The sequence below is a fragment of the Dasypus novemcinctus genome, chromosome 7 (genome assembly GCF_030445035.2).
Source record: "Dasypus novemcinctus isolate mDasNov1 chromosome 7, mDasNov1.1.hap2, whole genome shotgun sequence".
NCBI lineage: Eukaryota > Metazoa > Chordata > Mammalia > Cingulata > Dasypodidae > Dasypus > Dasypus novemcinctus.
In genome coordinates, this window is record NC_080679.1 from 88,027,463 (window position 1) to 88,054,103 (window position 26,641).

The following is a 26,641-nucleotide window of genomic DNA, read 5'->3' on the forward strand; positions in this document are numbered from 1 at the left end:
ACTAATTGGGAAATGTTATCCACATGCAAGACTTCAACAAAATCCATTATTCCCATATCAATAATCTCCACTTCAGAATTCTTTCTATACTTCCAGATCCACATATATTTGCAATCATCTATTGGACATTTTCAACTGTATATCTCACAGATAATGAAATCTAATAACTAAAACCTAATTAAACATCTTATTTCTTTATCCTGAAATCTGTACTTTCTTCATTCTTGGTTTCAGTTATCAGCACCATCAATCAAGCAAAAATTTCCAGGTACCTAGGTATCATCCTAGAGTGTAAGCCATCTCCCTCAGAAGTGGCCTACATGTAGGTGCCAACTATTTTCTATTCTATCTCCCAAATAAATCTTAAATCTCTCCCCATTTCCTCATTTTGATTGTTCAATATAACTGCCATTCATTTTTTCTTTTTTCATTGAATATAAAAATATATCACACACACACATACACATAACTTGCATCAAGTGCAACTTTATTTCACATTTCTTGCTCCTAAAACATTGCTTAGCATGAGGTATATTCTTGATACATGTTTGTTGAGCTGAATTCTACATTGTTGCTATCTGATCTTTTATCCCACTGTCAGGAAGACTTTTCTAAAGTGCGTATTAATCCTTCAGTAACTTTTTTTTAAAAAAAGATTTATTTATTTATTTCTCCCCCCACCCACCCCGGTTGTCTGTTCTCTGTGTCTATTCGCTGCATTTTTTTTGTCTGCTTCTGTTGTCGTCAGCGGCACAGGAATCTGTAGTTTCTTTTGGCTGCGTCATCTTGTTGTGTCAGCTCTCCCTGTGGGCGGCACCATTCCTGGGCAGGCTGCACTTTCTTTCACGCCGGCTTTCCTTACGGGGCGCACTCCTTGCGCGTGGGGCTCCCCTACGGGGGGGACACCCCTGCATGGCAGGGCACTCCTTGTGCACATCAGCACTGTGCATGGGCCAGCTGCACACAGGTCAAGGAGGCCCGGGGTTTGAACCGCGGACCTCCCATGTGGTAGACGGATGTCCTAACCACTGGGCCAAGTCCGCCACCCTTCAGTAACTTGTTTGTTTGGTTGAGGTACTGGGGATGAAACCCAGGATTGCATACATGGGAAGCAAGCGCTCAACCACTGAGATACATCTGCTCCCCAGTGAGACTTGGTTTTTTTGTTTTTGTTTTTAGGAGATATCAAAGATTGAAGCCAGGACCTCATACATGGGAAGTAGGCCCTCAACCATTTGAGCTATATCCATTTTCCCTTCAGTAACTTTTGACTGAAAAAGGGATACAGTATCAACTACTAAGCCATACTTATTTTGATTAGCCCCTGATCTACCTTTATAGCTTTTCCTGTTTTTCTTTTTGGACATAGGGATCACCTTGTGATACCTGGAATGTACCATATGTTCCTTCACTTCTGAGTTTTTAAAATATATGCTGCTCCCCTTGCTTACAAGGCCTTTCTCCCCTAATCTTAGTCCTCCTAATCTTAGCCCAAGTATTGACTCATATTCAACTTATGACCTGATCTTCTTAGCCTACCTTAGATGCCTCTTCTCTGTGCTTAGATATTATCTTATACAGATTTATATTTTGGCATTTAGTACACATGGTAACCACTGATCTTTTCTGTCTTATTTATTGGAGAGTTCCTTAGGGCATAAACTATGTTTTATTTCAGAATTCACAAAACCTCATCAAGGACCCAGGACGTGGTAGGCACCCAATAACTGTTTCTTAAATACATCAGGATATTTTGAGTTTAATATGTAAGAATAAGGAATATATAGTATGTATTTTTCTTCTTTCATGCTTTAATACTTGACAAAACAATAACTTTAAAAAATAAGTATGTTGGGAAGAAAGAAATAAACCTGACTTTGCTCACAGATGATATGACTGTCTATGAAGAAAATCCCAAAGAATCAACATAAACTCCTGGAACTAATAATCAGTTACAGCAAGGTTGCAGGATACAAGATTAATATATAAAAGTTAATTACTTTTTTCTATACCAGTAATGAAGAATTGGAATTTGAAATTTAAAAGAACCAAACAAACATTATTTATATTAGCATAAAATAAATTAAATACTTAGGTATAAATCTAACAAAATATATTCAAGATCTATATGAGAAAACTACAAAACTAATGAAAGACATAAAAAAGGTCTAAGTAGATAGATATTCCATATTCATGGATAGGAAGACAATATAAATAAAATGTCAATTCTTCTCAACTTAATTATAGATTCAGGACAATCCCAATCAAAATCCCAGCAAGCTGTTTTGTGGGTATTAACAAAATGATTCTATAATTTATATTGAAAGGCAAAAGGCGGAGAATAGCTAACATTACTGAAGGAGAACCAAGTTGAGAGACTGACATTAACTGATTTCAAGATGAATACAATGATATTGATAAAATAACTGACAAATAGATCAGTGGAACAGATTAAAGAATTCAGAAACAGACTCACACAAATATCGTCAACTGATCTTTGATGAAGAAACAAAAGATAATTCAATGGAGAAAGGATTATATCTTTAATAAATGGTGCTGAAACAATTGGACATTCACAAACAGAAAGTGAATTTAGACACAGATTTTACACCTTTCACCAAAAGTAACTCAAAATATATACTAGACCTAAATGTAAAATGCAAACCTATGAAACTTCTAGAAGATAATATAGAAGAAAATCTAGGTGACCTTGAGTTTGGCGATAAATTTTCAGAAACATCACCAAAAGCATGATCCATAAAAGAAAAAATTGATAAGATGGACTTCATTAAATTAAGAACTTCGAATCTGGAGGAGACAATGTTAAGAAAATGAAAAGACAAGCCACAGGCTAGGAGAAAATATTTGCTAAACACAGATCTGATAAGAGATTTGTATTCAAAATATACAAAGAACTCTCAAAACTCATTAATATGGAAACAACCCACCCAATTACAAAATGGATAGATACATCACCAAAGAAGACATGCAGATGGCAAATAAATATATGAACAGATGCTCAACATCACAGTCATTAGGTAATTACACATTAAAACAACAATGAGATAGCAATACATGCTTATTAGAATGGCTAAAATCAAAACAATGACAATACCAAATGGTGAGGATCTGAAACAAAAGGAACTCTCATTCATTGCTACTGGGAATACAAAATTGTGCAGCCCATCTTACAAAGCTAAATATAGGCTTCTAATAAGATCCAGCAATAGCAATTCTAGGTATTTGCCCAAATGAGTTAAAAACTCATGTCCCTGCAAAAAACTGCACACATATGTACACAGCTTTATTTATAATTGCCCAAAACTGGAAGTAACCAAGATATCCTTCTATAGGTGAATGGATAAACAAACTGTGGCATATCCACATAATGGAGCAAAAGAAACTACTCTGAAAAGAATACATACCACACGATTCCACCTATATGATATTCTGGAGAAAAACAAAACTAGAGAGACAGTCAAAAGATCAGTGGCTGCCAGGGGTGAAGAGGGAGAGGGAAAGAGATGTACAGATGGAGCACAGGACAATTATAGGTCAGTGAAACTATTCTCTATGATTCTGTAATGGTGGATATATGACATTAAGCATTTGTCAAAACCCATAGAACCCATACAGACAGAGAACCCTAATGTAAACTATGGACCTTAGTTAATAATACTGTATTAATATTGATTCATCACCTGTAACATATGTGCTATACTAATGCAAGATGTTAGTAATAGGAGAAATGTTGTCTGTGTGTATTTGTGAGGAAAGGGTATAAGGGATTTCTATACTTTTTGCCCAATTCTTCTGTAAACCTAAATGTGTTCTAAAAAACAGTATATTAATATTCCTAAAAAATATTTTAAAAATTTCCTTTTCCCTTCTTTGGGATAATTGGTGGTGTAAGAGAAGGCTTCTTCCCTGGCAGATGAAGGGTTAAATTACAAGTCTTCAGTTGCCTAACAGACCAGTACAGGAAGTGGAGGAGTTAGACAAATTCCTGTTTCTACCCTTAACTTCAAAGACTCTCAATGCTCCTCTTCTGTAATTCTGTGTTTCCTAATGTTCATAGTACAAGTACAGGATTATCAAAGTTCTTAATGAACCTAATGGAAAAGTAAGAAGAATAAAGGCTGGAAGTGGTTTTTTGGTTGTTATGCCTTAAACCTAAACTGGAAAGGAAAAGAAACCCAAATTCTAAACTTCATTTCAATCGTTTGAGAAAATTCCCTGTCACATCAAGCCTCTGCTTCTCCTATTCATCTCTCATGGAGATTTATTGTCCAAAACTGACAGCTCCCTACCTATATAATTGGGAGTATTCTTTTGTAAACCAACAGAAGACTCACAAAGAATAATGATAGTTTCTGAGGAATGCAAAGAAGTATGTTAACAGCTGTTTTATAGTAGATATATCAATTAGAAAGGAGGAAGGGAATTGTGTACTTTCTATATTTACGGAAGAATATTTCTTTTTCCAATGTAAGGCTAGCATATTTCTTAGACTTCAAAATTCACAGGCTAGTAAAATTTTATTTTTTAATTGTGAGAATGAATATACAGGTCTCCACGTTTAGCTACCTGTGCAGGAACATATTAACATAGTAGGCCTTAGGCTGCTATCTTTAGAATGACCTGCATCCAAGGCTTGCCTTTGCCTGGCTTCTGGTAACTTGACTTCTGAAACATTTCCTAAGTAATAAGGTTGTACCTGCTGTGTCAGCCTGCTTAGACCTGTATAACGAAATTTATGGTAAACACCTACATTCCTCCTGGAGTCTGGAATTTTGGTTGACAGAGGATGTCTATGTGACCAGCCCTCAATAAAAACCCTGAACTCTGAATCTCAGACTTCCCTGGGCAAAAACATTGCACACAGGTGACTGAATTTTTGTTGCTGGAGGGAGGATACACTCTGTGTGAACCCTCATGGAAGAAGAGAGCACAAGAAGCCTATACACGGATTCCTGTAGACACTGCCTTGATTTTTTCCCCATTAATGTTCTGGCTGTGTATCTTTACTATGTCACGATAATAAATCTTAGCTATGAATATACTGTATGCTGAGTTCCATGATTTCAAATCTCAGAATTTACGGGTAGTCTTGGACCCCCAAATTTTGCCAAGTAATGATATTACATAAGCAAACTAAAACCACAATCATCGTTTCACAGAAGGGTAAATTACCAAAATTTTGTCCTTATATTATGGAAACATGTGGAAAAATATCAGAATAAAGGGCAAGATTTTAAATTGAATAAGTTTAGTATTATGAGAAGTTCAATACATTAACCTCATTTTTCTCATTTTGCTAATCAGTGAAAGTAACAGACATGTGTTTGGGAACCACTATGCAAAGTAACTTTTGCCTGGATATACCTCTCTTCCATTTTACTTACTTTTAAAATTGAAAGTACTAAACAGAAATGTTAGGTGTACAGGGATAATTTTAAAAATCTGAAACTTTTAATAAGTCATCAAAGAATCCCTGAAATAGTCTACCTATTTTTAAGTATCACAGTTATAGGATGGAAGGTTATTATAAATTAATAACAAATTTAATTTTAGTATAGTTTAGGATTTGTATAGGTCTTCCTACCAGCCAAATAATGCAAAAAAAAAAAAAAAAAAAAGCAAAAGCAAAAGCAAAAACCAAGAAACTGAGACAGCAATACTTTCTAGTTCTCAGTTGATCATAAAACTAATTTTTACACTTTTTTCATGCTTAAACACTGATGCTTTTAAATGATTTATGGAAGGCAATATTCTTCATCTTTCCTAAACACCTTAAAAATCAACTCTTCCCACATATCATAATGTTCTTAAATAAGTCAACAAGTAAAAATCTCAAATTTCATCTATTAGTATATCCCCATGTTTCAGTAATGTTCTTCAAGGCAGCGTCTAACAATGTAAAAGTTTTCAGTTGCAAAATACTCTCAAATTCCATTTATCAGCATAAAGAACAACTTTCAAAACTAGAACCACATACCTTTTGCTGTAGTTCTTTTACTGCAGAATCTCTATCCATGCATGCCTGCCGGAAGGCTTCATAAGCTTTATTGAGTTGCTCGCCAATGTTTTTGTCCATTCCTCTTTGTCTGTAGCATCACTATAAAGGATAGAGTAAAGGAGAGATCTGGAAAAATAATCAGAACAATTTAGATATCTATGTAGTTACATAAATCTCATTTTAAAAATGAGACTAAAATATAGTCCCATAAAAATTTACCATAAACATTATAGCACCCATCTAAACTCTTGACCAAAAATACTGTGAAAATGTAACTTCCATAATTTTTAAAACATTTTCAAAGGTTCAAGGATCAAGTGGTATTCTAGTTCATAAAGATGCTACTTTGAACCCAGCAACCTATAGATGCAACCAAAAAATGGAGAAATACATAAAAGGCCATTTTATTAGTAATACTTTATTATAGAAATGCACAACAATATTAGCAACATGGGAATGATTTCTTTTCATTAAATGGACAGTTACCTCTACTTACAAGGTGAATTCTTGCTACACTGAAATTACAGCAAAATTAAATAGATAATAAATGTTTGTGGAAGGAGTTCACACCGTAGTTATTGTAGAGCAATTAAAATGTGTGAAAATGCTCTTATTTTAGCAAAAGTCTAGGGAGAGCTGTTGTTGGATTGTACTTAAGAAAGAAAAATCACATCCCTCAGTTTTTCCCCCACTTCCTACTAGTTTTCCAACCTCCCTGAAGTTTCTGAATTATAGGTAATTTGTTTAGTGGAGGTAATTTGGTTTATCACAGTTTGTATAACATCTCTAACCACATTCCTTGGATCTGAGCAGAGAGCCATCTAATGACTGATTCTTCCTCTCCAGCTGTAAAAAACACAACATAAGACTTTTCCTTCATCCTTTAAATGCCACAGAATAGAAAAAAGTTCTCTATCACTTATCCCTGTCATAGGGGGCAGCAAATTATTTCAGTTTTTTTAAACCCTTCAATCTCCGTATACTAACTGTCATAACATTGTCCATTTTATCCTTGAGTACACAATGTTTTTTAATTTTAGCATTTAAAAAATTGAGATATATATAATTCATATAACAAAGTTTATGAGTTCAAAGTATGTCAGTGGTTTTAAGTATATTCACTCTGCTGTGCAGTCATTATCACTTTCTAATTCCAGAACATTTCCACTGCCTCAAAAAGAAACCCCTGTATGATTAGCATTTAAAATGTCCCAGATCCTCCCATCCCATTCCCTAGCAACCACTAATTTGCTTTCTATCTCTGATTTGCTTATTTTGAATATCCATATAAATGGAATCATATGTGAGCCTTTGTGTCTGGCTTCGTTCACTTCACATAATATTTTCAAAGTTTATGTTTTAGCATGTATCAGTACTTCAATCCTTTTTACTGCTGAATAATATTCCATTGTATGAATATACCACATTTTCTTTATCCATTCCAATGCTGATGGACATTTGGATTGTTTCCACTTTTTTATTATTATGAATACTGGTATGTGTATAAGCTTCTTCATGAACATGTTTTCAATTCTCTTGGTGTATACATAGGAGCAGAACTGCTGGGTCAGATGTTAATTCCATATTTAACTTTTAAAGAGTTGCCAAACTGTTTTCCCCAGCAGTTATACCATTTTATATTCCCACCAGTAATGTACCAAGGATTCCAATTTGTCTACATCCTCACCAACACTCATTGTCCATTTTGTAGAATTATAGTCATTCTAGTAGGTTAAGTGTTATCTCATTGTGGTTTTAACTTGTACTTCCCTGATGATTAATGACATTACATATCTTTTTTTTTTTTTTAAGATTTATTTTTATTTATTTTTCTCCCCTTCCCCCATTGTCTGCTCTGTGTCCACTTGCTGTGTGTTCTGCATCTGCTTGCATTGTCAGGTGGCACTGGGAAACTGCATCAGCTCTCCGTGTGTGCAGTGCCACTCCTGGGCGGGCTTTGCTTTTTTTCATGAGGGATGGCTCTCCTTGCAGGGCACAATCCTTATGTGTGGGGGACCCCTACGTTGGGGCAACCCTGCGTGGCACGGCACTCTTTGGGTGCAGCAGCATTGTACATGGGCCAGCTTACCACATGGGTCAGGAGGCCCTGGGGATTGAACCCTGGACTCTCCATATGATAGGCAGATGCTCTATCAGTTGAGCCACATCCACTTCCCTACATACCTTTTCATGTGCCATTTATTTGTCATTTGTTTAAATTCCTTGGAGGAAAGTTTAGACAGATCCTTTGCCCATTTTTTAATTTATACCTTTTTTATTTTATTATGGAATTATAAGAATTCTTTGTATATTCTAGTTATAAGTCATATATATGACTCGCAAATATTTTCTCCCATTTTGTGGGTTGTTTTTCACTCTCTTGATAATGTCCTTGGATGCACAAATGTTTTTAATTTTGATAAAGTCCAATTTATCTTTTTGTTTTCTATCATTGCTTGGGTTTTTGGTATCTTATCTATGAAACCACCACATAATCCAAGGCCACACATATTTTCATGTATGTTTAAAGAGTTTTATAATTTTTGCTTTTACATTTAGGTCTTTGATTCATTTTGGGTTAGTATTTGTACATGGTATAAGGTAGGAGTCCAGATTCATTCTTTTGTACGTGGATATTCAGTTGTTCCTGCACCATTTGTTGAAAAGGCTATTCTTTCCCCATTCAATGGTCTTGGAAACCTTGTAAAAATTCAAATGACCAATATTGCATGGTCTCAATAATATGAACAAACTATGAAGAATAAATGCATGGAGTTAAAACCTAGAGTATAGGTTATTAGGAAATAAGAGGAGGGCCAAGAATACTGATGCTTAATGCATGTAGAAGTTTTAATTAACTTGACTGTAACAGTGTGGAAATGGATAGAGTTGATAACACATCATAGTGAGTAACAGCTAGTTTATAAATAGGACTGTGGCTGAAAAGGGTAGTGTAGGGATGTAAATGTCAATTGAAAGAAAGGTAGAAAATAATCTAGGAACTGAATAACACAGTGTACCCAGAAATGGATGAGAATTGTGGTTGATGGTATAGATCCAAGAGCGTCCTTCTGTGAGCTAGAGTGGAAGTATGTCACTATTGCAGGGTGGCGAGAATGTGGAGAAGCACTGGAAAATACAGTTAATGTAACCTATGGACTATAGTTAAGAGCAATACTGTAATATTCTTGCATCAATGCCAAAGATATACTGTGTTGATAATGGAGGGATATAGAAAAAGAGTGCCAAATGTATGCTATGGACCATGGTTGGTGGTTATAGTCTATAACATTAAATTATAATCTGTACAATATTCTGCCGGGTGTGGTGTTGGTGAAGGGGTGTTGTATGGGAATTCCAAACATGTACATGATTGTTTTGTAAGATCACAACTTATGTAATAAAAATATATTTAAGAAAAAATCATAATGGGCGGTTTGGGGGAAAAATACACCAAACACAAGATATGGACTATAGTTGGTGGTTATGTTTTGGAAATATTCTTTCACTATTTATAACAAATGTTTCACAACAATGCAAGATGTTGGTGGTGGGTGATGTATGGGACCTCTGTATGATATTATGCATGTTTGTTTTGTTAAGTTTACAACTTTTACTATACACTTATCATTATTTTTTAAAGATTTACTTTATTTCTCTCCCCTTCCCCTCCCCACTGTTGTCTGCTCTGTGTCCAATTGCTGTGTGTTCTTCTGCGTCTGCTCTGTGTGTGTGCAACACCACTCCTGGGCAGATTGAACTTTTTTCACATGGGGAAGCTCTTGTGGGGCACACTCCTTGCATGTGGGGCTCCCCTACATGGGAACACCCCCGCGTGGCACAGCACTCCTTGAGTGTGGCAGCACTGCGCGTGGGCCAGCTCACCACATGGGTTAGGAGGCCCTGGGTATCAAACCCTGGACTCTCCATATGGTAGGCAGATGCTCTATTAGTTGAGCCACATCTGCTTCCCATTCATGTATGAATTTTATACTTCAATAAATTTTTTAAAAAATGCAAAAAAAAAAAAATCAATTGACCATAAATGACAATGCTCTTTTAAATATCCAGTGTTTTAGTTCTCTGGGCTCAAGCAAATATCATGCAATGGGTTGGCTTAAACAATGGGAATTTATTAGCTCATGATTTTGAGTCTATGAAAAAGTCCAAATCAAGGTGTCCTCAAGGCAGTGCTTTCTTCACTTTCATATTCTGGTATTCTGGGGCTGGCCGCTGGTGATCCTTGTTGCTGGGATCCTCTGTAACATGGCAATGCACATGGCGGCCTCCTAGCCTCTCCCTTCTCTTCCAGTTCCATTGACCTTAAGCAACTTTTTTCCTGTGGATTTCTCTCTGTCTGAATTTCATTCTGCTTATAAAGGACTCCAGTAATAGGATTAAGACCCATCCTGCTTGACTTGGGCCATGCCATAACTGGAGTAATCTCAACATAAAGGTCCTATTTACAAAGGATCCTACTTAATCCAATCCACAGGAATGGATTAAGTTTAAGAACATGTTTTTCTGGGGTATGGCTCTAAACTATAACACCTAGGTACAAGTAATATTTCAATCCTAGAACTTTTATTTTAAGAGACTAAACACACAAAGTCATTTCCCAGGCTTACTAAAAATAATTTCAAGTTTTTTTTTAGGATCACAGTGCCATTCCTTTCTAAAGAACTGAAGGAATGATAATTCTTTGGGCATTCCACTTAGGAAATTAGCTTCTGCTGCTACGTCTGGCAGATGGAAACCATGAAATACTTTAGGACAATCAACTTTGCCAAGATTTCTGCCTATCCATAGACACTGTGGAAACAAAAGCAATTAGCATTAATCCAGGTCTCACTTTAGGCATTTTACTTATTTAGACAATATCTCATTCAAAAAGACTTGTGGTCCTTCAAAAAAATATACATAGGAGATTAAAATAAGAATGCAAAGGGAGTGATGTGGCTTAAGCAGTTGAGTGCCTGCTTCCCACATGAAAGGTCCCAAGTTCCATTCCCAGTGCCTCCTAAAAACAAAACAAAACAAAAGCAACAAAAAGCAAACAAATGAAAAAACCAACTCAGGGGAGCCGAAGTTGCTCAGTGATTGAGTGCAGGTTTCCCACAAAGTAGGTCCTGGGTTCATTCCCCAGCCCTGGTACCTCAAAAAAAAAAAAAAAAAAAGGCAAGGAGCAAACATAAAGGAAAATAACGGTATGTAGCCATATACAGGAGTATTTTATAATGCAGAAATTGGAGTTTTAAGTAGTCAGGTCTTAAAAAGCTACAGATGTCATAACAAATTGTCATTTCTAAAACATACCTGTATTTTTAAATTTGGGAGAAATAAGATCCTTGAATGGGAACTTATCTAGTTTCTTGCTTTGTTCTGTCACAGATTGACCCTTTGACTTTGGTTAGGTGCCACTAAATCTCTTGTGACCCAAGTTGCGTTCTCTCTATTACCATAAAAAGATGTTTGGACTAGATTTCTAAGGAACTCCTTTGTTCTACAGTACTTGAGTCTGAGTCTAAAAATATATGCCTGTTCCATCAAGAAGGTGCATTCTTGTTTTTAAAAATGTAAATGCAGCACTAAAAATACCTGCATCTTGTGCAAATAAGTCATGTGGAGCCTTTACTTCAGGCCCTTGAATTAGATCACACAGATGTCAAAAGAAGAGTTACTGAGGAAATTCTACATGGATGCATCCCATTTCCTGAATAAGAATGTATGCTGGGGAAATAAGTTTCAGGTTGTTACAACCAAATAAATGATACATTTAATTCCTATCTCACAACCAAGAAGAGAATTGGATGTTACATCAGTGACACTGACCAAAGTGAAAGGAAACTGTTGGACTTCAGCTAATTAAATTGGAAAGATTTAAAATATCAATGCCCTGAATTTTGAAGCCACTTATTCCTCTATTTGGGGGACATTTTTAAGTGCAAAATTAATCTCACAATTTAAGAGGCAGTCAGATTTCAATTACACACTGGCACTCTTCTGCAAAACTTGCCAGGCTCTGGAGACTGCTTTTATTTACAGTACACATATGCTCAAGCCCAAATCTCATTGCCACTCCCATCCTCCAAACCCAAGAGACCCAAGTTAGAGCAATTTCTAGCTTGGAAATGTTCTTCTAGTTAGGAAATAGGGTTTCATTCTTTTAAATGTATTTTTAGGAAAACCATCCACTGTTAACTTCTATTATGTCTGAATTTGGTTTGCTGTGTTTCTTCCACCACATTCCAAAAGGTAGCTGGGGCAAGTAATCCTCCTGAAGCCTGCGTACTCTACCACAACTCCAGCCCCCTACTTTAGTCCCTCTCACAGTAGTTGTTTTAAATGGAGGGTGGCAGTTCCTTTCAGGCCTCCCATGAGGGGTATGTGCTTGTGGTGTGTCTGCCCAGGATAAAGTACCAGGAATATCCCTGGACAGCAGACCACTTTCTCTTTTACTGACACCTTGGTTAAAAACAAACAAAGAAACAAAGAAACAAACAATCCTGGGGTAGGAGAAGCAGCCTAGGCAACACTGCTATAGAAATAGGTTAGTGCTTTTACCATGATGGTTGAAAATAAAATAAAGGACAAATTCCACAGCCTTATGGACCTTGATTTTTCCTTGCTTTTAAAATGAAGGGGGGAAATGGACTTGACCCAGTAGTTAGGGCGTCCTTTCAAACCCCGGGCCTCCTTGACCCTTGTGGAGCCGGCCCATGCGCAGTGCTAATGCACGCAAGTAGTGCCCTGCCACGCAGGGGCGTCCCCAGTGTAGGGGTGTCCCCCGTGTAGGGGAGCCCCACTCACAAGGAGTGCGCCCTGTAAGGAGAGCCGCCCACAGCGAAAGAAAGTGCAGCCTGCCCAGGAATGGCGCCACACACATGAGAGCTGACACAGCAAGATGACGCAACAAAAAGAAACACAGATTCCTGTGCCGCTGACAACAGAAGTACACAGAGAACAGACAACCGGGGTGGGGGGGACGGGGAGAGAAATAAATAAATAAATAAATCTTTGAAAAAAAAAAAAAGAACTAAAGGGTATAAGGAAAACAATTAATGAACAATTTAAGAATCTCAATAAAGAGATGGAAATTTTACAAAGGAACCAAACAGAACTACTGGAGTGAAGACCATAATAACTGAAATGGAAAATTCCCAAGAGTGTTTCCACCAGCAGATGGGAGCTGGCAGAAGAAAAAAACCAGCGAACCTAAAGACAAGACAATTGAAATGAGTCAGGCTCAGAAGCACGCACACGTGCACACATACACAAAAGCATCATAAAAAGCGAAAACAGCCTAAGGTATCACCAAGGTACCATCTAGTGTACCAATATATATATTATGGGAGTCCTAGAAGGAAAAGAAAGAGAGAGAAAGAGAAAGGTACACAGAATTATTTAAGGAAATAAATAAAACTTCCCAAACATTTCAAAAGATATAAATACAAGCTTGGAGAACACCAAAAAGGATAAACTGGAAAAAAATATGCCAAATGCAAAGGACAAGGAGAGAGTTGTGAAAGCTGCAAGAGAAAAGCAACATGTCATGTACAAAGGAATTCCAACTGGATGAACTATCATTTCTCATTGCAAACCCTGGAGGCAAAAAGGTAGTGGGTTAGAATACTTAAAGTGCTCAAAGAAAACAACCATTAGCCAAGAATTTTATGTGGTGAGACTTTTAAAAATGAGGAAGGTGAGGAAGAGATTAAGACATTCCCCGATAAACAAAAGCAGAAGGTGTTCATCACCACTAGACCTGCCCTACAAGCAATGCTAGAGGCAGTTCTTTAGACTGAAAGGAATGGATACTATGTAGTGTTTCAAAGTGGTATAAAGAAATAAAGACCATTTGTGTAATTATAAATGCCAGTACTAGCGTATTGTACTTTTTGGTATGTAACTCCACTTCTTATTCCCTATAGGTGCTAAAATGCAAATGCTTAAAAAATAATGATATATTTATGGTTTCTGGCCAGTGTACAAAGATCTAATTTATGACAAGCACAAAAAAGGTGGGGGAATGTAGGGGTATAGGAACAGTGTATACATACGCTAAAGAAGTGAAGGTGGTATCAAATCAAATATGATTGTTATACACTAATTCACTGCTGATGCGAATGTAAAATGGTGCAGCTGCAGCTGTCGTAGAAGAAACCTTGGCAGTTTCTCAGAAAGTTAAGTTGAGAATTACCACATGACCTGTCAATACCACTTCTAGGTATATCCCTAGAACAACTGAAAGCAGAACTCGAGCAGTTATTTGCACATCAATGTTCATCACAGCATTATGGTCAATTGTCAAAAGTTGAAAAGCAACCCAAGTGTCCACTAACCTATGGATAAACAAAATGTGGCATATGTAAACAATGGAATATTATTCAACCCTAAAATGGAATGAAGTTCTGATACATATGACAACATGGAAGAACCCTGATGATATCATGTTGAATGAAGCCAGATAGAAAGGGACAAATAAATGACCTCAGTGATATGAAAGAATTCAAATAAGCAATTCTTATTTTAAGATATAGGTTACCAGGGCCAGGTTGAGGGTAGGGAATGTAGAAACAATGCTTGAGTTATACACAGTTTCTATTTGGGTTGACTGTAAACTTTTGGTAAGGGATGATGGTGATGGTAGCACAGCATTACATTGTGAATGTAATTATAGTGCTGAATTATATATGTATATATGTAAATGTGGTTAAAAGAAATTTTAGGTTGTATACATGTTACTAGAATAAAAAAAATAAAAACCAAACAGGACTATAAAACACAAATAGTGAACCCTATTGTAACAATGGACTATAATTAATAGTACAATTATAAAAAGATCCTTTCATGAATTTTAACAAATGTACTACACTACAACAAGGTGTTAGATATAGGGCGTTATATGGAAGTTTTCTTTTTGCATGAGCTTTCTGTAAATCTACAAACTTTTCTAATTTAAAAAATTGTTATATGTTTATGATGTTAAATTTTAACCTCATGGTAAGCACAAGGAAAATACATGAAAAAAAAATCTAGATACAAATGAGAAGGGACTCAATATGGTAAAACGAAACAAACAGATATGAAGTAGGCATTAACGGAAGAATTGAGGGACAAAAAACTAGTAAGACGTACAAACACTAAATAGCAAAACGGCAGAAGAAAGTCCTGCATTATCAGTAGTGACTTAAAATGTAAAAAGACAGAGATTGGAAGAATGGATAAAAAAGTATGACCCAACTATATCCTGTTTACCAGAAGACTCACCTTAAATCCAAAGACATAAATAGGTTCAGAGTTAAAGATTGGAAACAAATGTATACCATGCAAGTAGTAACAAAAAGAAAGCTGGGGTAGCTATACTCATATCAGATAAAATAGACTCTAAGTAAGAAACTATTATGAGGGACAAAGACGGTCATTACATACTGATAAAGGGGTCAATTCAATAAGAAGATGAAACAATTATAAATATATATGTACCTAACAGCAGAGCCCCAAAATATATAAAGCAAATATCGACAGATTTCAGTGGGGAAATAGATGGTTCTACATTAATAGTAGGAGATTTAATACATCACCTTCAATAAACATCTAGACAGAAGGTCAATAAGGAAATACAAGACTTGAACAATATTCTAATGAATGATACTCTAAACCAATCAGACCTAACAAACATACTCAGAACATTTTACTCAACAACAATACAATCAACATTGTTTTTGAGTGCACATGGATCAACCTCCAAGACAGACCATACCTTAGGTCACAAAACAAGTCTCAGTAATAAATTTAAAAATATTGAAATCATACAATGTATCTTCTCTGATCACCATGGAATGAAGCTAGAAATTATTAACAGAGGGAGAAATGGAAAATTTACAAGTATGTGGAAATTAAACAACATAGTCTTAAAAAACCAGTAAGTTAAAGAGGAAATCACAAGAGAGATTAGGAAATACCTGAAGAACGAAAATAAAAACATAACATACCAAACCTTAAGGGATGCAGCAAAGACAATGCTAAGAAGGAAACTATAGTTCTAAACATTTACATTAAAAAAGAAGACTTGAAATAAAAAACTTAAACCACAAAACTGAAAGAACTAGAAAAAGAACAAGCTAACCCCAAAATGAGTTGAAGAAAGGAAACAACAAAGATTAAAGTGGAGATAAATGAAATAGAGAATTAAAAAACATTAGAATCAACAAAATTAAAAGTTGCTTCTTTGAAAAGATCAATAAAATTGGCGGAATCTTTAGTGAGATTGCTGAAGAAAAAGAGAGGACACAAATAACAAAAATTAGATATGAAAAGTGGAACATTACAGACTCCACTGAATTATAAAGGACTATAAAAGGATACTATGAACAGTAGTATGCCAAGAAATCAGATAACCTAGATGAAAAGGACAAATAGCTAGAAACATACAAACCACCTACTCTGTCCAAATAAGAAATAGAGGATCTCAACAAACCAATACCTAGGAAAGAGACTGGATCAATAATCATAATCTTCCCGAAAAAGAAAAGCCTAGGACCACCAGATGGTTTCACAGGGGAATTTTACCAAACATTCCAGGAAGCACTGACAGCAATCCTGCTCAAACTTTAAAAGAGGAGAGAATACTTCCCTAACTCATTCCATCAGGCCAACACTACCCTCATACTAAAGCCAGATAAAGATACCAAAAAACAGGAAATTTAAGGCCAATATCTCCTAAGAATATGGATGCAAAAAGCCTCAAAAAAATGCTAGTAAACCAAATTCATCAGCACTTAAAGAAAACCCATGATCATCTCAATTGACACAGAAAAGGCATTTGACAAAATTCAGCACATTTCCTAATAACAATACTTAGATAACTAGGACTAAAAGGAAACTTCTCCAACATGATAAAGGGCATATTTGAAAAACCCCTTGCTAGCATTCTACTTAACTGGAAAAGAATGAACGTTTTCCCTCTAAGATCAAGAACAAGACAAGGATGTCCATTGTCACCAACGTTATTGAACTTTGAAGTGGAAGTTCTAGCCAGAGAAATTAGGCAAGAAATAAAAGATACCCAAATTGGAAGGAAGATATAAAACTTACCCTATTTGCAGATGACATAATTCTATATACAGAAAATCTTAAAAAATGCACAACAAAGCTCCTAGAGCTAATAAACGAATTCAGCAAAGTGGTGGGGCACAAGATCAACACCTGGAAATCAGTAGTGTTTCTATGCTCTAAGAATGAACAATCAGAAGAAGAGATGGAAAAAAATTCCATTTACAATAGAAACTAAAAGAATCAAATATCTAGGACTAACCAAGGTCATAAAGGACATGTACACAGAAAGCTATAGAGCACTGCTAAAAGAAATCAAAGAAGACTTAAATGAATTGAAGGACATTCTGTGTTTATGGATTAGAAGGCTAAATTTTGTTAAGATGCCAATTCCATCCAAAACAATTTACAGATTCAGCAGAATTCCAATAAAAATTCCAACAACCTTCCTTGCAGAAATGGAAAAGTGAATCATCAAATTTGTATGAAAGCCAAAGCCATCTTGAAAAAGAACGAAGTTTGAAAACTCCTACTTCCCAGTCCTAAAACGTATTACAAAGCCACAGTAATCAAAACAGCATGGTACTGGGAAGCAGATTTGGCTTAACAGATAGAGCATCTGCCTACTACATGGGAGGTCCAGGGTTCAAACCCAGGGCCTCCTGACCCGTTTGATGAGCTGGCCCACATGCAGTGCTGATGCATGCAAGGCGTGCCATGCCATGCAGGGGTGTCCCCCGCATAGGTGAGCCCCACGTGCAAGGGGTGAGCCCCACGTGCAAGGAATGTGCCCCGTAAAGAGAGTTGCCCAGTGTGAAAAAAGTGCAGCCTGCCCAGGAGTGGCACTGCACACACAGAGAGCTGATGCAGCAAGATGACTCAACAAAGAGAGACACAGATTTCCGGTGCTGCTGACAAGAATGTAAGCGAACACAGAAGAACACACAGCAAATGGACACAGAGCAGACAACTGCATGGGGACAGAAGGGAAGAGGACAGAAATAAATAAAAAAATAAATCTTGGCGGCCGACTTGGTCCAGTGGTTAGGGCGTCCGTCTACCACATGGGAGGTCCGTGGTTCAAAGCCCAGGCCTCCTTGACCCGTGTGGAGCTGGCCCATGCGCAGTGCTGATGCGTGCAAGGAGTGTCCTGCCACGTAGGGGTGTCCCTCGCGTAGGGGAGCCCCACGCACAAGGAGCGCATCCTGTAAGGAGAGCCACCCAGCATGAAAGAAAGTGCAGCCTGCCCAGGAATGGTGCCACACACATGGAGAACTGACACAATAAGATGACGCAACAAAAAGAAACACACATTCCAGTGCTGCTCAGAAGCGGACAAAGACGACGCAGCAAATACAGAAGCGGACAAAGAAGATGCAGCAAATAGACACAGAGAACAGACAACCAGGGTGGGGAGAGGGAAGGGGAGATCAATCAATCAATCTTAAAAAAGAATTTTTTTTAAACAAAAAAAACAAAACAACAAAAAACCCCAGCATGGTACTAGTGCAAAACAGACATATAGACCAATGGAATAAAACTGAGAGCTCAGAAATCAACCCTCACATTTATGGCCAATTGGTTTTTGACCAGACACCAAAAACCGCTCAATTGGGAAAGAATAGTTTCTTTAACAAATGGTGCTGGAAGAACTGGATCTCCATACACAAAAGAATGAAAGTGGACTCCTATATCTCACAGCAAATACAAAAATCAACTTGAGATGAATTGAAGACCTAAATATAAGAGCCAGAACTATAAAATTCCTAGAAGAAAATGTAGGGAAGCATCTTGAGGATTTTGTGTTAGGCAATAGTTTCTTAGACTTTATACCTGACGCACAAACAACAAAAGAAAAACAAATAAATGGGGCCTCATCAAAATTAAAAATATTTGTACATCAAAGGACTTTATCATGAAAGTAGAACTACAACCTATACAGAATGGGAGAAAATATTTGGAAACATGTCCAATAAGGGTTTAATAGCCAGACACAAAGAAATCCTTCAACTCCACAACAAAGAGACAAACAACCCAATTAAAAAATCGGCAAAAGACTTAAAAAGACATTTCTCCAAAGATATACAAAAGGCCATAAAGCAAATGAAAAGAAGCTCAACATTATTAGCCACTAAGGAAATGCAAATCAAACGACAATGAGCTACCATTTCACACCCAGCAGAATAGCTGTATTAAAAAATGGAACGTTAAAAGTGTTGGAGAGGATGTGGAGAAACAGGAGCACTCATTCTTTGCTGGTCAGAATACAAAATAGTACAGTTGTTGTAGAAGATAGCTTGGCAGTTCCTCAGAGAGTTGATAAGAGAATTACCATGTTACCTGGCAATCCCACTTCTAGGTATTTACCTCAAAAAATTGAACTCAAGGACTTGAACAGATATTTGTGTAGTGATGTTCACTGTTGCATTATTCCCAACTGCCAAAAGATGGAAGCAACCCAACTGTCCATCAAACTATGGATGAACAAAATGTGGTACATATACAAAATGGAATATTATTCAGCAAAAAAATGGACTGAAGTTCTGATATATGAGACAACATGAATGAATCTTGAAGACCTCATGTTGAGTGAAATAAGCCAGACACAAAAGGACAAACATTGTATGATCTCACTAATATTAAATAATTAGAATAAGCAAACTCAGAGTCAGAATCTATAATATAGGTTACCAGGAATGGGCTGGGGGTAGGAAATAGGAAGTTAAGGCTTAAAATGTATGCAGTTTCTATTCCAGATGATGGAAAAGTTTTGCTAAGGGGATGGTAGTGATGGTAGCACAACATTCGGAATGTAATTAACAGCAATGAATTATATACTTGAATATGGTTAAAAGGGGAGAATTTAGTTTGTATATATTAGAAGAAAAATAAAAAAAAACATGGAACTGGAAAACACAATCAGTGAACCCTAGGTAAATCACGGACTATAATTAATAGCACAATTTTTAAAATGTGCTTTCATCAATTCTAATAAATGTACCACAATAATGCAAGGCTGTAAATAATATGTTAATAATATGGTGGTGTATGGGAACCCTGTATTGTATGCATGATTTTTCTGTAAACCCACAACTGTTCTTATTTTTTTAAAAAAAGATTATTAGTCAAATAGGTAGGAATCTCACTTAATGCTGTTTTGTTAAAACTTACCCTTACCCACTGTTAAACAGATGAGAACTAATTCTTTGGCAGTTTATGTGTCATTTTTCTTAAGCCTCTCTCTCTTAATCCACAGAGTTTACAAAAATAAAACTGTATTATGAATGAATTTTCACAAGAGTATGTTTGCACCAATTTTCTAGTCTTGACAGAGAATTTGAAAAAAAAAATCAGTCATCTTAAAAGGTTCCCTCCAAACACAAGGCAATAATGTAAGAGGTGGCACAGGATGCACAAGATTTATAAAGGGCAAAGCTAGTTTTGAAACAGAAGTAGTTAAAATCTTATGAGTTAACAGATTGGTTGCTTCTCAGTCAATCCCTGAGTCATCACTCTATCAAAGCAAAACCACTATAAAAGGAGAGCTCCTCTATGAAGAGAGAGTGAAACTTCAGTAAATAGAGGACCCTTTCACAAAATGGTCAGTTTTCTCTTTAAATCACAGTTTAAAATTGCTGAGCAGTCATTTAGCCTTGAGAATATTACCAATGATAAATGGGAAAAGGAAAAAGCCTACATTATTAGGAAGGCATACTCTGTGCTCTTAACCACTGGCACTGGCACAGGACTCTAACTCTTCATATTCCTGCTTCTAATTTCCCTGAGGACACCCAGAGGCTGTTGGGCAAATGCCTGCAAGTCACAGCTTGTTTTATTAGAAGTAACTGTGATAACCCCAATAAGAAAATAAATAACGTTTCAGAGATTTCCAGATTTCCATTTCCAGTCATTCCCAAGATGTTTAGGGTCTGATTGTAAATGTACAATATGATAAAAGTTTAAAACTGGATACAATATTTCTATAGCATGCAACACACTCTCTTGCTCCTACTGTTAAATAGTCCTGAAGACAAGACCCCCAAATCCCTGAGTAGCCTGACAAACCAACCTCTCAAACCTGCACTTGCGCAAGAGATTCCCAAGTTTCCACCTTTGTCAGGGCAATACCAGTTTTTCTAAAATGTGAATACTGAGACCTAGTAAATCCTCAAACTGGTACTGTGCCATCCTACTGTGCAGAAGCTAGAGCTTATTAAAATTTTGTTTCCTGTTTCATTTCCTTTTGTTTTTGGGAAAAAATTATGTTTAAAAGATTATATATAGATCCAAGTTTCATTTTTAACTTAGATCACATTTTGTGTAAGATGTATACATTTCTCTATTAAGACAATTTGTAGATTAGAGAATCTGGATTAAAAAACCTAGTCTACCAAGGATAAAATCAAAGTTGGAGTGCAGAATGAATGTCTGGCCTGGACATGTTTGATGCAATAGGTAGGAGTTAGGAGATACCGATTCTAATGCATCCTGACTTTAAGAAACTGGGCGCTCATGCATATGTTACTTAATCTTTCCATGGACCACAGTTCTCTCATCTGCAATAGTAATGTTTGGGGGTAGTCATGCTATAGGACATTGGTTCCCAACCAGTCAGTATATTAGAATTTTTCAGGATGATTTTAAAAAACACATGAGTAAACCTTAACCAGGAATTCCTGGATCATAATTTTAGGGGGAAAGATATGTGTATGTGTGTGTGTGTGCCAAAAATGTGAGGAAGATTTAGGAATCACTGCTGTCGTGGGTCACGTCATTGCTGGGAAATCACTGTTCATTGTAAAACATTTTACAAATAAACACCAAGGAAGGGAAACAGGCTTCCATAAAGTATCCTTTTGTTCGACAGGGATCTGCTTTTTGTATTGTTCCAGAAGGAGTATAGAGAATCTGGAAATAAAAAAGTAGTTGCTAAGGATGACTGACTGATTGACTGACTAAATAAATAAATTTTTGAAATTTTGACAGATGGACCAGAGCAACAGCACTTTTATTGATATTGGTTCCATGAAATTTCCACAACTCATCAGTCTATATGACAAATGTATTATCTCTTAATGGAAGAGAATTACTGGTATTTACGCTGGCATTCATGTGGAGAAAGAAATTGAGTGACTACAGTTTTTCTTCCACTAAGCAGCAGTGACCCTTTGAACTTGATGTTCTTGCTCATCAAAACTCTAATCATCCCAATTCTATTTTAAGTCTCAAACTATCTGCAGATAGGTGAGAGAAGACACAGACCCTAACTACATGCTTTTAATCCAAATAGGCACACACCCAAGGACCAAAAGGCCAATCTCAGTCTTCTGTTTGAATAGGCAAGCATCCCAGCAATGAAGGTGGTGGCTCCCTATTTCCTCTTGGGAAACACTGGGGACAGATTAGGAACTGATACCTGTTGAATTCACAATGTTTCAAAAAGCTAGGTGCTTTACATAAACGATTTCATTGTTAATATTCTCTCTGCAGTAGCAAATATTATCTTTCCTTTAAAAATGAGGAAACTGAGCTGAGAAAGGTCAAACTGCCTAAGGTCACAGAAATAGAAAATGGAAGAACAACATAAATCTCTGATGCTAAAGCGCAATCTCTAATTCTTCTGCTAATTTAGTTTTAATTTTTTCAATGTACATACATATATTTTAAAGAGTCACATAGAAAAACAATAGTCCTCTGCTCTCTCCCTTTTCCTGCTTTGCCATGGCAGTAATTTTCAACTTTTTGCCGATTCTTTTAGTATTTACCTGTTTCTCTAAAAAATGTGCTAATATTTCCAGTATAGATTTTTCAGTTTTTGGGATTACCTGCTGTCTTTCCATTCTGTAAAACAAGGATTCGGCTCTCTTTAAACATTCCCTCTACCTCTAATACACACATACTTCCTAACTTCCCCATTCTCCCAATATTGTTAAGTCCTATTTTTGGTGAAACTAACATTTAGCTTTTACTTTATGACTATGTCATGATATTCATGGCTGGGCCACATAACAATACTATGGCTGCTTTTCCTTTCTTGAAAAACTTTAACCCTGAAAAATTTTATTTGCTTTATTTCCTATTACACTAATACTGCTACTCAATACAGTCAGACATGAGGTAATCGATCAATTCCCTTATCTTAGAAGCATCTCTTCTTGAGCTTTCTAACTTGCTCCAATCTAGACTGCTTGCTCTTCAGGCCTGGCAGAAAGTTTTTATTCTGGGACCTTCTTCCACCTTGATTTCGGGGATGCTTTTAGTCCATCGCTCTCCCTCTGGTTGAAGTCCTCATTTTCAGTATCCAAAATCTTCCTCTTTCTTGCACCCCTTTTGGTGTTGCAAACCCTCCAGTAACTTCCTAAGAAAGAGTGAAACCTGTTTATGTGAAACTACCTTTATTCTACTTTTAGAGTTAACTGATAGTTTGGTCAAGATAGGGGTTCTGGTTTTGAAATATTTTTTCCTCAGAACTTTGAAAGCTTTGTTATGATGTTTTCTGGCTTCCATTTTCTTTAAAAGCAGTTTTATTGAGATATATTCCCATATAATACAATCCAGCCAAAGTGTATAATCAATGGCTTTTAGTACAATCACAATGTGCATTCAGCACCGCAAAAAATTTTTGAACAATTTCATTACTCCAAAAAGAAAAACTCTACACACCTTAGCAATCACCTCTCAATCCTTCTTATCCTTCCCTAGCCCTATATAATCATGAATCTAATTTCATCTTTATAGATTAATTTATATTTGCATTTTATATATATGGTATCGTACAATATATAATACTTTGTGTCTGTTTCTTTGGTTTAGCATAGTGTTTGCTTTTTTGGTCTGATATTAGTATCTTACAACATTAACATACATTTGTTCAGTGAAAAACAGTCATATATGCAATATTACTCTTATTCATATGTTACATGAGGTTTTACTATGCTATACAGTCCCATTTATGTATAGCATAGTAAAACCTCATGTAACATGGCATTTCTTTTAGTAATATACATGACCTTAGAGGTTCCCTTTCAACCTGTCATAACCATAAAATAGCCCTGCTAGTTACAAACATTATGTTGTGCTTTCACCTTTTCTATCCATTTCCAAAGATTAACACACACCCTTTTTAACAATTCTTCACAAGCTAACTCTCAACTTTCCATTCTCTAACCTCATTCTATTTTCTGGTGACCCATATTTAAATTACTAACTCCATGAGGTTACCCAATATATTTAGTTCATAATAGCACAACCATACCATATTTGTCTTTTTGTGTCTGGCTTGCCTCACTCAACATAATGTCCTCCAGGTCTGACCATGTCATATGCTTTAGAACTTTTTTTCTCACAGCTGCATAATATTCTATCAGGTGTACACCACAGTTTATCTATTCATTGGCTGATGGACACCTGGGTTGTTTCCATCTTTTGGTAATCATGAATAATGCTGCTATGAACATGCGTATGCAGATATCTGTTCATGTCACTGTTCTCAGGCTTTCTGGTTATATACCCAGTTGTGGTATTGATGGGTCACATGGCAAATCTACATTCACCTGCTTTAGCAACTGCAAACAGTCCTTCACAGTGGCTGTACCATTCTACAAGCCCATTAATAATGAAGAAATGTTCCTATAGCTCTACATCCTCTCCAACACCTGTAGTTCTGTCTTTTTAAAACTAGCCATTCTAAGAGATGTGAAATGATATCATATTATAGCTTTGATTTACACAGGAATAACTGCTAATGAGGTTGAACATTTTTTTAATGTGTTTTTTCATCATTTGTAGTTCTTCTTTGGACAAATGTCTATTCAAGTCTTTTGCCCATTTTTTAATTGGTTGTTTGTCTTTTTATTGTTGAGTTGTAGCATCTCTTTATATTTCATGGATATTAAACTCATACTGCACATATGATTTCCAAATATTTTCTCCCGTTGAGTCGTCTGCCTTTTCACCCTTTTGACAAAGTCCTTTAAGGTACAAAAATGTTTAAGTTTGAGAAGGTTCAATTTACCTATTGTTTCTTTTGTTACTCGTGTTTTGGGTATAAGGTTGCAAAGCAAGAAAACACCATCTACCACAAAATGTTTAAGATGTCTCCTTACATTTTCTTCTAGTAGTTTTATGGTCCTGGCTTTTATATTCAAGTCTTTGATTTATTTTGAGTTGACTCTTGTATAGGGAGTGAGATAGGGGTTCTCTTTCATTCTTTGGTTGTAGATATCCAGTTCTCCCAGTACCATTTGATGAAGAGATTGTTTTGCCCGTTAACATGGACTTCGTAGGTTTCTTGAAAACCAGCTGGCTATAGAGATGAAGATTTATTTCTGGACTCTCAATTTTATTCCACTGATCCATGGGTCTATCTTTATGCTATTTTGACCACCGTCTCTGTAATGTTTCTAGGTGAAACAGTGAAATTCCTCCCATGTCACTCTTCTTTTTTAGAATGCTTTTGCCTATTTGGGTGCACTTCCCCTTCCAAATGAATTTGGTTAATTGCCTTTTCTATTTCTGTAAAGAAGGCTGTTGGAATTTTGGTTGGCATTGCATTGAATCTATAAATCAGTTTGGGTAGGATTGACAACTTCATGATATTTAGTCTTCCAATCCATAATCATGGAATGTCTTTCCATTTTTAGGTCTTCACACATTTCTTTTTGTACTGTTTTGTAGGTTTCTGGATATAGGTCCTTCCTTGGTTAAACTGATTCCTAGGAATTTGAGTCTTTTCGCTGCTATTGGAAATGGAATTTTTCCTGATTTCCTCCTCAGATTGTTCAATATTAATATAAAGAAACATTATTGATTTTTGTGTGTTGATCTTGTATCCTGCCACTTTGCTGAACTCATTTATTAGCTCAAGTAGCTTTGTAGTAGACATTTCAGAATTTTAAAAATATAGGATAGTGTCATCTGCAAGTAGTGAGAGTTTTACTTCCTCTTTTCCTATTTGGATGCCTTTTATTTATTTTTTCTTGCCTAATTGCTCTAGACAGAACTTCTAGCACAATGTTGAACAACAGTGGTGAGAGTGGGCATCCCTATTCCAATCTTAGAGGGAAGGCTTTCAATCTTTCTCTATTGAGTATGATATTGGCTGTTTTTCATATATTCCCTTTATCATATTGAAGAATTTTCCCTCTATTCCTACCTTTCAAAGTATCTTTATCAAGAAAGAATGCTGGAGTTTGTCGAATGCTTTTTCTGCATCAATCGAGGTGATCACATGCTTTTTTCCTTCAATTTGTAAATGTGGTGTATTACATTGATTTTCCTATGTTGAACCATCCTTGCATACTAGGAATAAATCCCACTTGGTCATGATCTGTAAGTCTTTTGATATGCTGCTGGATTCTATTTGCAAGCATTCTGTTGAGAATTTTGCATCTACGTTCGTTAAAGAGATTGGTCTGTAATTTTCCTGTAGTATTTTCATTTGGCTTTGGTATTAGGGTGATGCTGACTTCATAAAATGTGTTGGTTAATTTTCCCTCTGCTTCAGTTTTTTTGGAAAAGTTAACTTGATTGGTGTTAATTCTTCCAGAAATACTTGATAGATCCACT

At 36.2% G+C, this 26,641-nt stretch overlaps 1 protein-coding gene across 19 annotated transcripts in view; it reads right to left on the minus strand.

Moving 5' to 3' along the window:
* The window catches only part of TANK (TRAF family member associated NFKB activator), a 98,863-nt gene that overhangs the window by 49,749 nt on the left and 22,473 nt on the right, over positions 1-26,641 (minus strand). For 10 of the 19 annotated variants that reach the window (XM_058300783.2, XM_058300773.2, XM_058300774.1 and 7 more), the window contains one exon: positions 5,999-6,118. In XM_058300783.2, the coding sequence (XP_058156766.1) occupies positions 5,999-6,097 (99 nt within the window). In that variant the 5' untranslated portion in view covers positions 6,098-6,118. Of the gene's footprint in view, positions 1-5,998; positions 6,146-26,641 lie in introns of all 19 variants that reach the window. The other 9 variants (XM_071216370.1, XM_058300767.2, XM_058300782.2 and 6 more) reach the window with 1 other exon arrangement.